At 45.7% G+C, this 16,514-nt stretch overlaps 1 protein-coding gene across 1 annotated transcript in view; it reads left to right on the forward strand.

Moving 5' to 3' along the window:
* Nucleotides 1-7,376: 7,376 nt before the first annotated feature.
* The window catches only part of LOC308248286 (peroxiredoxin-like 2C), a gene marked incomplete at both ends in the record, with an annotated part of 72,719 nt that continues 63,581 nt past the window's right edge, over nt 7,377-16,514 (forward strand). Inside the window, one exon of the mRNA XM_080668280.1 lies at nt 7,377-7,502. Within this exon, the coding sequence (XP_080524406.1) occupies nt 7,377-7,502 (126 nt within the window). The remainder of the gene's footprint in view (nt 7,503-16,514) is intronic.

Here is a 16,514-nt window from a genome sequence, read left to right on the forward strand (position 1 = left end):
GTTTAATTTCTAGTTGGTCCTTTTTCATATCCTCGAGGGTCTCGCGAAATTTATCGGCCTTTTCTAGGAAATTATTGAAAAACCTTATAACCGTGGTTTTGAACTCTATATCCAGTCATTTATTTTCCTCCATTTCTTTCATTTGTGATCTATTTCTTTGTCTCCCCATTTTCGCTGCTTCCCTGAGTTGGTAGAATAGCTTTGTGTGGTATGTGTCCTCTAGGGCACAGTGGCTCAGCCTCCTCAGTTACCTGAGGTAGACACTCTTGGTGCACCCCTTTGTGTACTGTGTGTTCAGCCTTGTTGTAATTAAGTCTTGATTGTTGTTGGTATCACTGGGAGGAATTGACCTCCAGGCCAATTGGCTGTGAGGATCAGCTGTGTCTACACTGGGAACACTTCTCTGCTGGAGACACTCTTATGAGACAAGACTTGCAAAATTGCAAAAGCCTCTGTGCTCAGCTTGGATGGGGTGGAGTTTCAGGGTGGAGCAGACAGCCTTGGTTTCCCATCAGCCCTGCCCTATGAGGCCCCTGGGTCTCAGTGTCCCTCGGTAATTGCTGTAAGCACCTCTGAGAGAAAGCTGCCCTCGAGTTTCGCCTGCTGCCAGACAGTCCAGTTTCTCCCTGAATGAGTCGGGGTTCCCAGAAACTTGCCCGGAACTGGAGTTCAGCGCAGTCGGGAGCTTCTGTCTCCCTCCCTCTTTAGAAAGCCAGCCGCACACTCAGCCTCCCGTGCATTCAGCAGTCAGTCCTCTCTGCGTGCACGCCTCCAGACCTCTGCCTTCTGCAGCTTCTGAGTCTCAGTGTGCTTTTCTCTTTTCCTGACAGCCCAGATTCCCCCCGAATGAGTCTGGTTTCCCAGCATCTCGCCCAGGACTGGAGTTCAGTGCAGTCGGGAGCTTCCTTCTCCCTCCCGCTTTAGAAAGCCAGCCGCACACTCAGCCATCCGTGCACTGAGCAGTCAGTCCTCCCCACGCGTGCGTCTCCGTACCTCAGCCTTTTGCAGCTCCTCTGAGTCTCAATGTGCTTTCCTCTTTTCTTCTAGTTGTAGAATTTCCACTCAGCCAGCTTTCCTGTGGTTCTGGATGGTGTCTGTTTTGTCTTTTAGTTGTAGTTTTGATATTGTTGTGCGAGGCAGCAGTTTAGGTGTTTACCTATGCCGCCATCTTGGTTTCTCCTATAAAGTTTATGAAGGGAAAGTTTTGAACTGTTCAAAGTGTACCTTTTAACTCAGAGCTGCTAAAAAGGTAAAGATATATGAGTCAAATGCCAAAACTAAAACAATCTAGCAATGAGTTTCATGTGCTTTATTCAATGGAGAACAAACCACAGAATGGGGAAGTACATGCCTGGCAAGCAATGGATCAGTCTTCTGATGGATTTTGGACAAGAGCAACTGTTATAGAGTTGCTTGAAGATGCAACATGGAAATGGCATGATTGCTAAATCAGAGATTTCCTCATATGGAAGGTCCTAGGTTTTAGGGTAGAGTAAGCTAGCAAAAGCTGAGTTGGAGGGTTGTGATTAATGTGTTAGGTTCCTTAACAGATGTTCTGCATAAGTTCAGTCTGACTTAGATTAGATTTGTAACATAAGCCCCCTTTCTTATGTTACAAATACATCTGGGGTCATGATTTATCAAGGTCGGCTCATTGAGTATAACAAATGTACCACTCTGCTGCAGAATGTTCATAGTAGGGAGGGCTATAGGAATTGGGGCACAGAAAACAGACAGGAACGCTCTGCACTCTCTGCTCAGTTCTGCTGTGAGCGTAAAACTGCCCTAAAATCCTCTTACTATGGGGAGAAAGGATACAGAGCCAGCCTGAAAGATCTCCCAATGACCAAAGCTGGGACATCTTTAGCAAAATGATAAATATAGTAATGGATTAGAGCCCAAGGGATGAAATAATTTCCAGGTGCCCATATAAATAAAACAAAGGAATGAGTGAACAGAAGGGGAGAAGGGACAGAGCTTCCTAGCAGAACTCCAGTTAATAACTGTGGACCATGTAATGCACTGAGCCAAATGCCATCAGCAACACACTTGCAATTGAGCAATTTGGATTTCAATAGGGTTGCAATGAGGTCGTTGCATGAAGGTCTTAGTAAGAGGGTGCTAGGAAGGAATTACAGGATTTGAGCTTTGGTCAGTTCATTTTGCAGAGGTTCCAAGGCAGCTGAATTTGCTGATCCCCGCGCTCTCATCCGGAGTGCAGGCCCTTCATTTCCACAGTAGACCCTGAGGTCCGGAATCCCCTTCCTGGAGTGCTGGCCCGAGCCAGAAGCTTCAGGACTACACTTCCCACAGGCCTCCATGTCCCCTCTGACGTCACTCCTGCACAGCCTTCAGGCATGTTAAAAGCTGGAGAACAAATTTCTTATTAGTAAGTCTCTGGCCCAGTTCTTTTAGAGCCCGAGGAGGTTAAGGGTGGTTGTTTTTTGTTTGTTTGTTTGTTTTAATGTCTGTTCTTATTTACTTGTTACTCAGGTAACCTCATTTTTGACTGGACTCAGACTTAGAGGTAGAAGCTCTCAGAGAGGACAGCCTACATATGCTTCTCAAAAAAGGTACAAGGTTTGCATCCATCATCCACTTCAATGAGTTTCTGTCCCTAGTGGCCAGGAAGTAGGTGTTCAGCTTCATCCTGAAGCAGCCCACTGCCTTCAAGTAGCCAGGAAACAGAGGTTACGGTGTAAATTTGAACTCTTCTGGCAAATGCAAGGGGTGGTCCTCTATTGGCCCCTAAGGGAAATTGTTGTATTGTAAATCATCGAATGAGATACAAGACGCCTTAATGAGCCAATTAATTAGGAGTCATTTATTCTCACACAGCCCAGAGGGAGGTGTCTTTTCCAAGTCTCTGAGCAACCCATACAGGAAGTTTTCCATATTTATACTTTTCAAGCCTCTTTATTTGCAGATATTACAAAGGGCTCTGAGTGAGTTATTGTTACAGACAGTTGTAACCCTGAATACATAATGAGTTTGTACTTGGAATTATTATCAGTATTAGTCTATTTTAGTCTATTACATTAGATGGCTAGCTTGCAAGGTCAGACAGTTAAGTTTATCTTTTTCTATTATTTTAACTAAAAAACAAAGTCATTTTACAGAATAACATACTGTCTTAAAGTGACAGAGTTTATAATGACAGAGTATACAGGACTAGGGACTATCTAACAATATCAGAGAGTTTCAAACAGCAGTTTTTTATACAAGATGGAGGTTGCTATACTTCAAAATAACAGCATTTTTCCATAAGTGATTTGGAGAAAATGGGGAAATTTTAGTTTGGATTGGATATTGAAAATATTAAGGAAAATTACCATTACTTAAGTATGAAAAATTCTGAAGTTAATTCGAAATAATTGACAGTTAAAAAAGGCATAATGACTGAAGTATTTAGGATTTAAATTGTATAGCTGGTCAAACTATATTAAACAGATCATGTCTCAAGCTCTGGGCCCTTCTGACTATTCTTGCTAAATGTTAAAACGTAGCAGTTTTTGCAGGTGCCGCTGTAAATAGGATGAGCTTGACAGGAACTCAACCTGCAAAGAAGAAATCAACCTGTAGTTGACCAAATAGTATATATAAGAAATAACTAGCTCTCTCCAAGACTGAGTTTTGGAGATGTGTGTCTCCTTTATTGGGTGCAAGTAAGTAAAACTACCTAACAACAACCACGTCTAGTTCCTGAATAAAGCACCCCAAGAGGTGACCGTCTTGATTTCAGTAAAAATCATAATACATTTTAACATAAAAGATCACAAATGGAGAAAAAGTAGTCACTACATATGTTTATTCAACAAACATTTATTGAAAACTTGCTACTGCAGCCCTGACCGGTTTGGCTCAGTGGATAGAGCGTCGGCCTGCGGACTGAAGGGTCCCGGGTTCGATTCCGGTCAAGGGCATGTACCTGGGTTGCGGGCACATCCCCAGTGGGGGGCGTGCAGGAGGCAGCTGATCGATGTCTCTCTCATCGATGTTTCTAACTTTCTATCCCTCTCTCTTCCTCTCTATAAAAAATCAATAAAATATATTTAAAAAAAAAAAAAAACTTGCTACTGCATAATAGACACCATTCTAGATACCTGGATAGCAACAGCAAACTAAATTCCTGCCCAGCAGGCATGACTCAGTGGTTGAGCATCAACCTAGGAACCAGAAGGTCAGTGTTGGATTTCTGGTGGGGGCGCATGCCCGGGTTGCGGCTGGATCCCCAGTGTGGGGTGTGCAGGAGGCAGTTGATCAATGATCCTCTCTCATCATTGATGTTTCTATCTCTCTGTCTGTTTCCCTTCTTCTCTTTGAAACCAATAAAAATATATTTCTTAAAAAAGATTACATTCCCTAAACACCCATGGAGTTTTTGATTACTTGTTGTGGATAACTATTAGGGTCCCTTCAAGAAATAAGTGCTCACAAATATCACATTAAAACATGCCGTTTTAATTCCTAATGTTCAAAAGAAGATGATTAGTAAATTTACATTATACATGCCCAAAAATTCATTGAAGTCCATGTACTTGTAAAAATTTTAAGTCCTAAAAGCAAAGGCCACTTCAACTATTTCTTTTTACCCTCACCTGATGATATTTTGTCCCATTGATTTTCAAGAGAGTGGAAGGGAAGAAGGGAGGAAGGGAAGGAGGAAGGGAGGCAGGGAGGGAGGGAGGGAGGGAGGGAGGGAGGGAGGGAGGGAGGGAGGGAAAGAAACATCAAAGTGAGAGAGACACATCGATTGTTTGCATCCCGCCCTGACTCTGACCGGGGCCTGGAATCTGGGATCGAACCCACAACCCAGAGCATGCCCTACCAGGTGTTGAATCCGTGACCTTCCCCTGAATGGGACAACACTCTAACTCATGGAGCAACACCTCCCGGGTCAACTATTTCTTCACAAGCCAGTCCATTGAAAGGGTGAAATGAAAGGACAAGTCGGTAGAGCATCTGATGGTGTCCTCTGGCCACTTCAAAGGCTCTGAGCACTGTGCTGGCTTCAAAGGACACAGAAGGCCCGGGAGATGCTTCCCCGAGTCCCCTTCGTTGCCCCACAAGGACAGGGATTCCCTCCAAAGAAGGCTCCTGGGAACAGACTCAGTTTTCACTCACTCACGAGGCAGCGTGTTTGGGTGTGGTCCCTACTAGCTGCAGGCTCTGCTCTGGATGTGGGGGGTGCGGCCCCCAGTCAGGTCGGGGCCGCGGTGTCTGGAACAGGCTCCTCCTGGAGGGCCAGCAGGTGCCCAGCACCTGCCCCACAGCTGGAGGCCCAGGTGCTGGAGAGTCAGGAAGGGATTGGCCAGAGTTGAGGCCCCGCCCCTTGCCCTTTGATCTCTCCTCCCGCGCTGGACTGGCACGTGCACCTCTCTCCGTTGACGTTTCCATGGAGACATCAGAGCTCCTGGATGAAGTTGGCTCAGTGCTTGCGAGAGCCCCAGAGGAGTAGGAAGCGAAGGAGAAGCTCTCCCAGTTTCTGCTCTGACCTCGGCTCGCTGGGCTCACAGCTGGCTCTCGATGGGCAACTTGCTTTCTAGGTTTCGTCCTTTAATCCGCCACCGCCGCCGGGCCTTGCCTGGTGCCCGCTGCCCCGTGGCTTTCCCGGTGCGCAGGGACGATGCACCGCCTGGCCGCGCCCACCCCGCGGCTTCTGCACCTGCCCTGGGCCCTGAGCACCGGCTCCTCCCCCGGGGCCCTGCACCTGCAGCATCTGGCTGTCACACAGCCGGGAGAAGGCCGTGTCCTCTCCCCCAGACCAGGCGCTCCCCTCTGGGGTTCCTCTCCCTGGTGAGGTGGAAGGACCCCCCAAGGAAGCCCAGGCTGTGTTTCCGTAACCCCAGGACAGTCTACATCCCTCCTCCAAGGGGCAGACTTGCTCTCCCCGGGCAGGAAGTCAAGGCCGTGAAGCCGAGACCAGCGAGCACCATCCCACTTCCTTGCCCAAAGGACATGGAGGTGAAGGTCCAAGAAGAGTCCCCAAAAGGGAGGGCACAGAACCAAGACCATCAGGTACAGAGGAAGGGACAGGGTGACCAGGACAGCCACTACAGCGCTGGGGACCCCCCACTCACATCTAGGACCCTGGAGATCACGGTTGTCCTCCCTTCCGGCAAGAGCAGTCCTGGGCCTCTGGACCTCAGTGCCCAGCACCCACAAGGCAGCTTGAGCGAGAGCGCCCCGCTGTCTCCCAGGCACTGCTCCTGCGAAGGCCGGGTGGTCGCCAGCTCAGGCAGCCCTGCTGGAGATGCCCCGCCTGCTCTGCAGCCAACCCCAAGCCCAGGCTGCTTCCTGCAGCCACAGAGACCCGCAGAGGGAGTGCTGCGGGGAGACCACCCGCCCAGCGTCCCTGCGTCACTACCTTTGTGCGAGGAGATGGAGGCTCAAAAGCCATCAAGGAGCAATCCTCCCCCGGCCTCTGCCGCCAGGAAGTCCTGCAAGAGGACCAGGTCCCTGCCTCTCCAGCTCCCGCTGCCCCCGCTGCGGTGGGATCGAGGGGAGCTGCCCCCGCCTCCCAAGTTGCCCTGCCTTGCAGGGGATGGAATCCTGGGCGCTGACACAGAGGCCAGGGCTGCCTGCAGTGCCACTCAGTCTGCCCCTGCTTCTTCCCCTCCTGGCTCAGCGATGGCAGACCCCCTGCCCCTGGCCGCTAACACTGGGCAGGTCGCTGCTCCCATCACAGCCGGGGGCAATGAAGGTTTCACCTCTCAGCCGACCTCGGATGATGAGGACATTGAAATGGACACCACTCCCCCTTGCTATGCTTGCACAATCACAACTTACCCTGACTCCAGCCTGAGATTCCTGCCATCTTACCAAATCCAATACAGTGTGGAGCGCAGGGACCCTGCAGTCCCCCCACCGGCCCACCTGCACTGAAGGACTGCTGCCCTCCTCAGGCCATCCCACTGAGGGGCCCCAACCACCCCTCAGCCCACCTGAGGGACTCCTCCTGGTCCCAGAAGGGACCCTCTCTCCCCAGCGCTCCTGTTAGCACTGAACCACACACTATGGCGTTGCCACGGAGATGCTAGACACTGGGAGCAGCAGTTCAGTTTGCGGTACACCGGCAGGCCCACCTGTGGTTATGGGTCCTGCGGCTCCATGGATGGTGGGAGCCCTGGGGTCAGTATGCCCACCCCAGGCCCCACTCATCCCCAGCATCCAGAGCATCCACGTTAGAGATGGACTGAGGAAGGCACACAGCACTGCTTCTACATCTCCCTTTGGCCATAGACCAGGGACCCATCTGGCCGCAGCCTGGCTGCTGACGAGGAGGAGCAGGCATCACCCAGTGCGTGCATACACTGCTGGTTCCACCTGAAATCCGATCCCTGGAGCCCACCTGTGATTACACAGGCGGTGTGGAGATGGGGAGGGTACCCCAGTCCCAGATGGAGGCGCTAGTGTTGACACTAACCATCAGTGCACCTGCGGCCCGCCTGGACATGGAAAACCTCCTGCACTTGCAGCAGCCACCACCGTGGAGAATGAAGGTATGTTCCGAGACACGTCTGTCTCCACCTTTCCTCAGACCACGGGGGCTTTCCTGGCTGCACGGCCTCCATTCTCCATGCAGGTCCCACTTGTAGCTGCACTTTCTTTCCAAGCCCCGGGAACCACCTGTGCAGAATGCAGGGGATGCTATGGGAGGGTCCAACATCCCTCCCCTGATGGGAGGACCTGCTATTCCCACTTGCCATCAGTACAACTGGGGCCCGCCTGGCCCACACAGGTGGTACCCTCACGGGGAAATGTCTCACCTGTGCCATCAGATCACTTGCAGCCCAGCTATCCAGTGAAGGGGACAGCACACACTGCAATGGCTGGATAGGCTTAGGGGCCCCCCTTCACACTGAGTCCTTGGGCACCCCCGGACCCAAACAGCAGTGCTCTGGGGGAAAGCACCAGACACTTTTACAGAGAAATGTCTACTCTCAGTCAAACAGCTGCCTCCATCCCCCAAGGTAGGGGGCCCCTCTCACTTTGGAGGAGCCAGGACTGTGTGTGGAGGCACCTGTTCAGAGCAACCGTGCCTGGGCTCGGGCAGAGCAAACGCCAGCTTTGCAGTTGGGGCATCTGCCCAGGGATTCGTAAGAGCCACCAACCAATTCTATCTCAAATCTCAGCAAATTAGGACACCTTCCTCCACAACCTGTGTAACCATGGACTTTGCTCCGCTGGGAAGAGGCTTAGCCCCTTCAGGTGAAACTTAACCTGCTGGTCCTACATCAAGTCAGAGGGCCACACTGCAGGGGTCTGTGTGTTTGGGGCAGGTGGCGTTTGAGGATGAGGGACAAATAAGCCCAGGTAAAAACTACCTGCAACTTAAATCCCTTCAATAGCCTACCAGAAGTTCAAACCCCTTGTTCTGGCATGTGAATCCTCAAAATCTGCTCGCCCTACCCTCTTCTCTCCCCTCCCTGCCTTGCATTTTCTGTATCAGCACATAGAACTTCCTGCTGTGTCCCCAAATAGCCATTCTGTGCTCTTCTCTCCTAGATTCCTCTGGCCCTGACTTCCTTCCCCACCTGCAATTTGATATTCCATGCCCGTCATTTAAGACTTTTCTCAGATAGCTTGTCACTCAAAAGTCTTCGTTGTCTCTTGTCCCATCTGGATTAGGTACAACTCTTTTATGTCCTTGGAATACCCCGTGCACATCTCTGCCATCATACTTATCAGATTGTATTATAATTCCCAGTGGATACGTCTTGGGTTCTCACTAGAACATGAGGTCGTTGATGATGGATGCTGTTTTATTCATCTTTGAATCTTTTGCAACAGATTTATCTTCTATCTCACACAAGGCACTTCATTAAATAGTTGTTGAATGTGTGAACAAATGAATAAATGAAAGCTGCATTCATTGGAATCAAGTTTTGATGAGATCCAGAGATAATACAAAATATAAACTTCCCAGCTGAAGCAATAGATTTATGGTATCTTCCCACAGCTTTTTCTTTTTTAAATATATGTTTATTGATTTCAGACAGGAAGGGAGAGGGAGAGAGAAATAGAGACATCAATGATGAGAGAGAATCATTGATCGGCTGTCTCCTGCACGCCCCCAGCAGGAATTGAGCCCCCAAACTGGGCATGTGCCCTGACCGAGAATCGAACTGTTACCTCCTGTTTCATCTGCTGAGCCGCGCTGGTTGGGCCCATATCTTTTTCTTATCAATGCAAGTCCCACTTGTTGTTGCACTTTCCGAGCAGTAGCATGCACGGACGAGATCTGATTTAAGAAACAATCCCGTAATAAGTGCATACGGAAAGGAGGAACTGGTGGTTCCATATGGGGATTAAACCAGAATCTTTGGTCTTATGGGCAGCATGCTCTTTAACCAAAGCAATAAAACAATACTGTAGGAAATTTTATCACAAGTCCTATCACAGATAGAAAGATATAAGGTGATATCTGTGTCTCAGACTTCAACTCTGAATGTCTGGTCCTTTTATCAAAAGTAGGAAACAGAGCCAAGAGTCAGCCCCATATCAATAATAAGTGTGTGGACAGGAAACCTTGGGGACATACGCGATGGTGGTGTGACTGTCAGAAAACCCGCATTACCTCTTGTGCCATTGCTTCCTTCCTGTGAGAGCCTGGCTCCTCAGTTATTGGAGAAGGGGGACGTTGAGAGCACAGGGGAGTTCACAGGGACTCTGTGGCACGCTCAGAGCCATTCTACAACAGGGTCCTTTCCTCAAACCACAGAGTCACTTCCAGGGCTTTTTCGGTTCTGTATTTGCTATATCATCGGTGACAGCCCGCCTGCAGCAACAAAGTAAAGAATCTCACTCTGCTTCCCTCTCATGGTTCCACAGGTAGTTTCCTGCCTTTCCGTGAGGTTACTTAACAGCAAACACTACAGAAACGTCCTGCAGTTCATCCACCTGCATTGCCTTCAGTCTGAACCCTGACTCTTCAATCACAGCGGACTCATTTGAATCACACAAATTTAAAGGTCATGACATTAATCACAGAGTTACCTAATCTCTGAGCCTTTTCCTCCTTTTTAGAAGGGGTGGCCTGTCATGGGGTGGACTTTCAGATGTGGTTTTCCGATTTGATTAGTAAATATTTGATACCAAGCTACAGCACAAATGCTAGTTTAGCCAGAGAAAAGTTTAAGACTTGGTCTTGCAACATTTCATATTTTTTAATGACCTTTAAATAAAACATAGCTATTCTTAGCACTGCTTGGGTGCTGGCTACAGAAGATCCAGTGACATAAGGTTATGAGAGATGGTTCGTGGTTTCAGGTCGGGTGCAGCACAGAGCAGTGTTGGTTTAGAGGATTATTAATTCTGTGAAACAGGTGAGCGGGCATTCACTTCACTGTAAGCCAAATCTTTATAGAAAGCCCTGTTATATTTTTCTTAATGTTAAACAATAAAATCTGGTAGGTTTTATGACTGTAAAAAATTGGATGTGGGGGGATGAAAGAGTAGTTCAAGTATGTGCTGGTGATTATGTTTTTATGAATAAGACTCTGAGCAGATGGAAATGAAACCACATCATTTAATGACAGGGAGGAGAGAAGGTCTGTAGGGGGCGACCAACATGGAGAGTGCTAGGGAAGTCTGCACTATCATCTGCACACCTTTCAATCTGGAGCCCTGGGGGGCTAAGACTCAGTGCCTTATAATACAATGAGGCTTTCTGTTGATTTGGCAAAGTATGATGGCTAAAGAAAGCTGTATTGATCTCTATACTTGAAGTAGTTGTTCTGTTACGGTAGACAGGGAGCATGGGGAAGTCTCCCCCATCGGCCAACGTGACGGGGGGAGATTCTTACACTGAGCATTGCAAAAGCTAGAAAGATGAATGGACAGGGTCTGAGTGAGCCAAGAGCTAGAAAATGAATGAGAGAGGGCCCCAGGGCACCAAAAGCTAGAAAGATAATTGGATAGAAAAAAGCCCTCCCATCCCTATGAGACCCACAGGATTGAGCAGGAACGGGGAATGGTCTTTGAGACAGAAGTCCACCCTTCTTACATCATGTGGCACCTGAATAAACCTCTTTCCTTTTGCACCAACATCTGTCTCAGGAGTTTGGCTTTCCTTGGGGCAGGTAGCTGAACCTGCATTTTGGTTTCAGTTCTATAGGCCTCTTTTTATAGTGTCTCATATTAAAACCAGAATCTAAATCTAGGCATAGTTGTTCTATGAATTGGTTCAAAGATGTGTTCATTTTTACTACAATTGTACATATTTTAATGTAATGGATTGACTCTAATATAACATTAAGCTTTTGCATGGTAATTTATGAAACTAACTCCTTACCCTTTCCTTTTTTGGGGAGCATTAAATCAAGAAAATTGGAGAAATAAATAGCCAACATGTTATAGCCCCAAACAATCACCTATCAACATTGATGAAGATCTTGCACAAGTAAATGTGAATCAGAAGAAACTTAAATTTCAGAGTTGGGATAAAACACCTTTGGAAAACACATTCATTCATAACACTGGTTGGAAAACAGGTAAAATATCTGCATTTTGTTTGGAACTTTAATAGGTTTATTGGACCTTGAGTATGTCTAGATTACTTTAATATGTTTTTCCTTTGAATAATGTATTACGAACTAGGTAGAAACTTGATGCAAATAGAACATAGAAAATTGGAAGTTTAGACATTTTGAAAATGTGTACAAAATATAAAATGACTAAAGTTGTAACATCGTGTTCTCCAATAACATAACAATAATGATGCCTCCACTAGAAGATATGATAAATATAATGTAATATATAGTTAATGTAATCTAATGATTCCCTCACTAGTTAATCACTTACTCAATCAGGATTTTCTTTTCTTGGGCATTATACTTTGATCTTGTCTGCCCAACCTCATATTATATTCAGTAATTGGATATGAAAAAAGCAATAGACTATAATTAAATTTTAAGAAAAGAGAGTACTAGCTCTTGAATATAAAAGTTTAAAATTACTGTATATACATGATCCTTAGGAAGCACTCTCCAAGTGTTTTGCCTTGAGACTATCTTTAAAAAAAAACATGCAAAATATAACACCATAAAAAATCTAATAAGTGATAAATAAAATAGTTTTTAAAAATGAACAGCTTTGCCTTTCTAATATGTTTTAAACAAAATTGTATGTATATCAGTAAGTTAGGTAAAAACAAATATACGCATGGGGAAAAGATTGGAAAACATATTAAAAATTATAGTAGTAGCTATGTTGAGGTGGTTTATTATTAGTATTTCTCTATTTTCCATATTGGGTAATACAATTATTTGAATGTGGCAATTTAGGTTTAAATCCCATTAGGGTAGGACTTTTCTACATCACTGCCTGATACATATCAAGTACCCAATAAATATGTGTTGAATGAAAAATTAAGACATTTATTACATTATAATATATTCATTAGATTCATTAAAATATATTGTCCCAATCTTGACATTTCCAGTCCCGGCTTTGGAGGCTGTACCAGGCAGCAAGGCGTGTCCTCTGTGCAGTTCTCAGTGGAGGGAGGTCAGCACTTGGCCTGCAGAGGTTCACCTCTGAGCTCACTGCTGCCTTATGCAGTGCAGTGAGGCCTCGAGCAGGTTACTCTCTGTGACTCAATCTCCTCATCCAAACAATAGGTATAATGATGCCTCCTTCCTAGGACTGTGTGAGGATCAAATGTTTCATACATGAAATCTCTTAGTGTAATGCATGCCACATTGTAAGTGATAAATAAGTGTTGACCATTACCAGTATTGTTATTGTATTGTTGATGTTGTTATTAATTTTATTATTAGTGGAAGTTTATATCTCTAGTTGTCTGGCCAGTATGTTGTTTTCAGCCTCTAATGCCCACAGCGGTTTCTGCCTCATGCAACAAAAAACATTTAAGCCTGATTGAGAGAGATTAAAATCTTGCATTAGGCTCTCAAGAGAATCAGTAATCTCCAGATGACTCTTGAAATACAGATAATATCTGCCTTGGAACTCAAATTAGGAGAATTTAAAATCTGAAAGTTGTCTCTCAGGGTTCAAACACGAGAAGGCTAAAAGCCCCCCACAGCCTGGGGCAGAAGTTCTGAGCTCGATGAAGCCTGGGGTGACGTGTGGAGGAATAAGGAGGGGGACAGAAGCAGACGCCTGATAGAAATGAGCTGAAAGTGAGAAGGCAGGGAGCACTCCCACTAGATGACTTTTTTTCTCTCCACTCTGGTCCTTCTCCCTCACTCTGTCCCCTCACTGTCATCACAGGCCTTCGGGAAGCAGAGCTCTGGGGAACCAAATGACAGGGCAGGGGCGCTGGCTGTCTGTCTTCTGCTATGATGGCCCCACAGCATCTAATGTCCTCGGGTCACTTTGCATTTGTGGCAGGAAGGTACATTAAGTATACTAGTATTGTGCAGTCACAATTTCAGCTCCCAAATTGGCAACTTATTTTTAAAAATTATCAAATAAATGATTTTCTTAATGTACCTTTAAGAAGAGAAAATTTAGTTGAAATCTGTAATTCTGACTTTTAGGAATTTAGATGCAATTTTATTGCCTGTGTGTGTTTTCAGTGGAAATTAATTTCACTAATGACTACGGTCTCAGTGCAGGAGTTTCAGAAATGGTGTTCAAAGCAAACAAGAAAACCTTTCACTGGAGAAAATGAACTTCATCATCTGATGGATCAGAACATTGTTCAGAAGGACAAAACTCCACTTGAGATAAGTCACAAGTTCCACTGGTTACTACTTCTTTTTATAAATCACTGAGCTTTTATTTAGCATATAATTTTATCAATTTGTTTTCAAATGTTATAATTTATACACTTATTTTTGTTTACTTTATTAATATCTGCCTTTCTCATTTGACTAAGCTTAGTAGCACCCAAATTTAAATGTTCACTTACTAGTAACTGAGAATGCTACACTACAGATGATCAATAAATGTTGATGAAAAAATGAATGAATGTAATTTTTTCCATATTCCAGTAGGAAAAAAGGGGGGCAGGATTTTTATCAATATACTAGAGAATGAAAGAAATAAAAAATATGAGAAAAATTCTCAGCCTGAAATTTTTCAAAATAAATATCTATATAATAAAAGCCGCCGAAACCGGTTTGGCTCAGTGGATAGAGCATCAGCCTGCGGACTGAAAGGTCCAAGGTTCGATTCCGGTCAAGGGCATGTACCTTGGTTGCGGGCATGTCCCCAGTAGGGGGTGTGCAGGAGGCAGCTGATCGATGTTTCTCTCTCATCGATGTTTCTAACTCTCTATCCCTCTCCCTTCTTCTCTGTAAAAAAAATAATAATAATAAAAATAAAATAAAATAAAAGCCTAAGCAACTGTTATGGCAGAATGACCAGAATGACTGGTCGCTATGATGCACATTGACCACCAGGGGCTCACAGCTGGCGAGCGCAGCGGCGGTGGCAGGAGAGGCTCTAAGGAGCAGCGAGCCGAGTGGTAAGGAGCAGTGAGCAGGCAGGCGGTAAGGAGCGAGGGGTCATGGACTGTGAGAGGGCACAGGCCAGGCTGAGGGACGCCCCCTCCAGTGCACAAATGTTGTGCACTGGGCCTCTAGTAATAAATAATGAGTGTGGGGTGAAATAAACACTTTCAAACATTTCTGGAGAGAGTATAAATGGTAGACTTTCTGGGAAGCAGTTTGCTTGTTTTTATCAAGAACTTTAAATATTTCATTCTCAGTACCCACCATTTTAATTTGTAGCAATTTAATCCAAAACATAATTAAAGACATGCTGAAAATGTGGAAAGATTTATTTACATTAATATTAAGTTGAAACAAAAGGAAATGATTAGAGTATGGACTATATATATCTTGTAAAATTAATGTTTTTGAATGATTTACATAAAATGGTTCAACATTAAAAATTAATGCTTCTTAATTTTTTAAAAATATGAAGAGTTTAAAAAACAATATGAAATAGTATACATGATATTATAATTTCAACTTTATAAAACTAATTAGAGACTGAGAGTACAGAGTTGAGTTAAATGGACCAGGTTTGAATAGTGACTCTGCCATTTAGTTGTGAGTTAAAGAATGACATTGGCCCTGCACGGTTTGGCTCAGTGGATAGAGCGTCGACCTGCGGACTGAAGGGTCCTGGGTTCAATTCTGGTCAAGGGCACATGCCCAGGTTGTGGGTTCATTCCCCAGTGGGGGACGTGCAGGAGGCAGCAGATCAGTGATTCTCTCACATCATTGATGTTTCTATCTCTCCCTCTCCCTCTCCCTTCCTTTCTGAAATCAATAAAAATATATATATATACTGTTGGCCCAGTGCACAAAATTCATGCACGGGGGGGTGGGGGGTTGTCCCTCAGCCCGGCCTGCACACTGTCCAATCTGGGACCCCTCGGGGGATGTCTGAGCCTAAACCGGCAGTTGGACATCCCTCTCACAATCCAGCACCACTGGTTCCTAACCGCTCACCTGCCTGCCTGCCTGATCGCCCCTAACCACTCTGCCTGCCACCTGCTCACCCCCAACTGCCCCCCCTTCACTGGCCTGATCACTCCCAACTGCCCTCCCTTCCTGGCCTGATCGCCCCTAACCACCTCCGCCTTGGCCCCGCCACCATGGCTTTGTCCGGAAGGATGTCCGGAAGGTCTCCCAGAAGGTCTCTAGTCTAATTAGCATATTACCCTTTTATTAGTATAGAATAGAGGCCTGGTGCATGGGTGGGGGCTGGCTGGTCTGCCCTGAAGGGGGTCCCGGATCAGGGTGGGGGTCCCCTTGGGAGGTGGGGCTGGCCTGGGCAAGGGGCCTGGGGCAATTTGCAGGCCAGCCATGCCCCCATCGGAGTGGGGGTCCCTTCTGGGGGGCGTGGCCAGCCTGTGTGAGGGGCTGAGGGCTGTTTGCAGGCTGGCCACGCCCCCATTGGGGTGAGGGTCCCTGCTGGGGGGCATGGCTGACCTAAGCAAGAGGCTGAGGGCCATTTGGGGCAGTTTGCAGGCCAGCCAAGCCCCCAGCTTTATCCAGAAGGACATCCGGAAGGTCTCTGGAAGGTCTCCTGGTCTAATTAGCATATTATTCTTTTATTAGTATCGATTTTAAAAAGACATGACATTCTACAAATTATTTAATTTACTTAAGTTTCCATTTTTCTTCTGTAAAATTGACTTAATATTAGTAGCACCTGCTTATGAAGTTGTTATGAGGATTAAATGAGAGAATGAGTTATTACTAAGATAAAAATAATTGAGGGAAATCAAGAAAACATTAACAGTGATTTTTCTCTTTGTGTTGGCATACAAATGACTCTCTCCTTTAAAATTCCCATATTTTCTAAATCACCTATATTGAAACTATTCTTTTATAATCCAAAATAGATATTGATAATAAAAAAAAAGTCCCCTTAAAAGACTAAATTTTTTAATGTGGGTGAGCACACTCATATTTATAGCTTATAATTTATTTTTTAATATATTAACTATCCTTAAAGAAAACACATTTATCAAATTTTGTTTGTCAAGGAAATAAAAGTCAGTTCATTAAGCACATAACATTCTCACT

The sequence above is a fragment of the Plecotus auritus genome, assembly GCF_963455305.1.
Source record: "Plecotus auritus genome assembly, chromosome: 5".
In the NCBI taxonomy this organism is placed as follows: Eukaryota; Metazoa; Chordata; class Mammalia; order Chiroptera; family Vespertilionidae; genus Plecotus; species Plecotus auritus.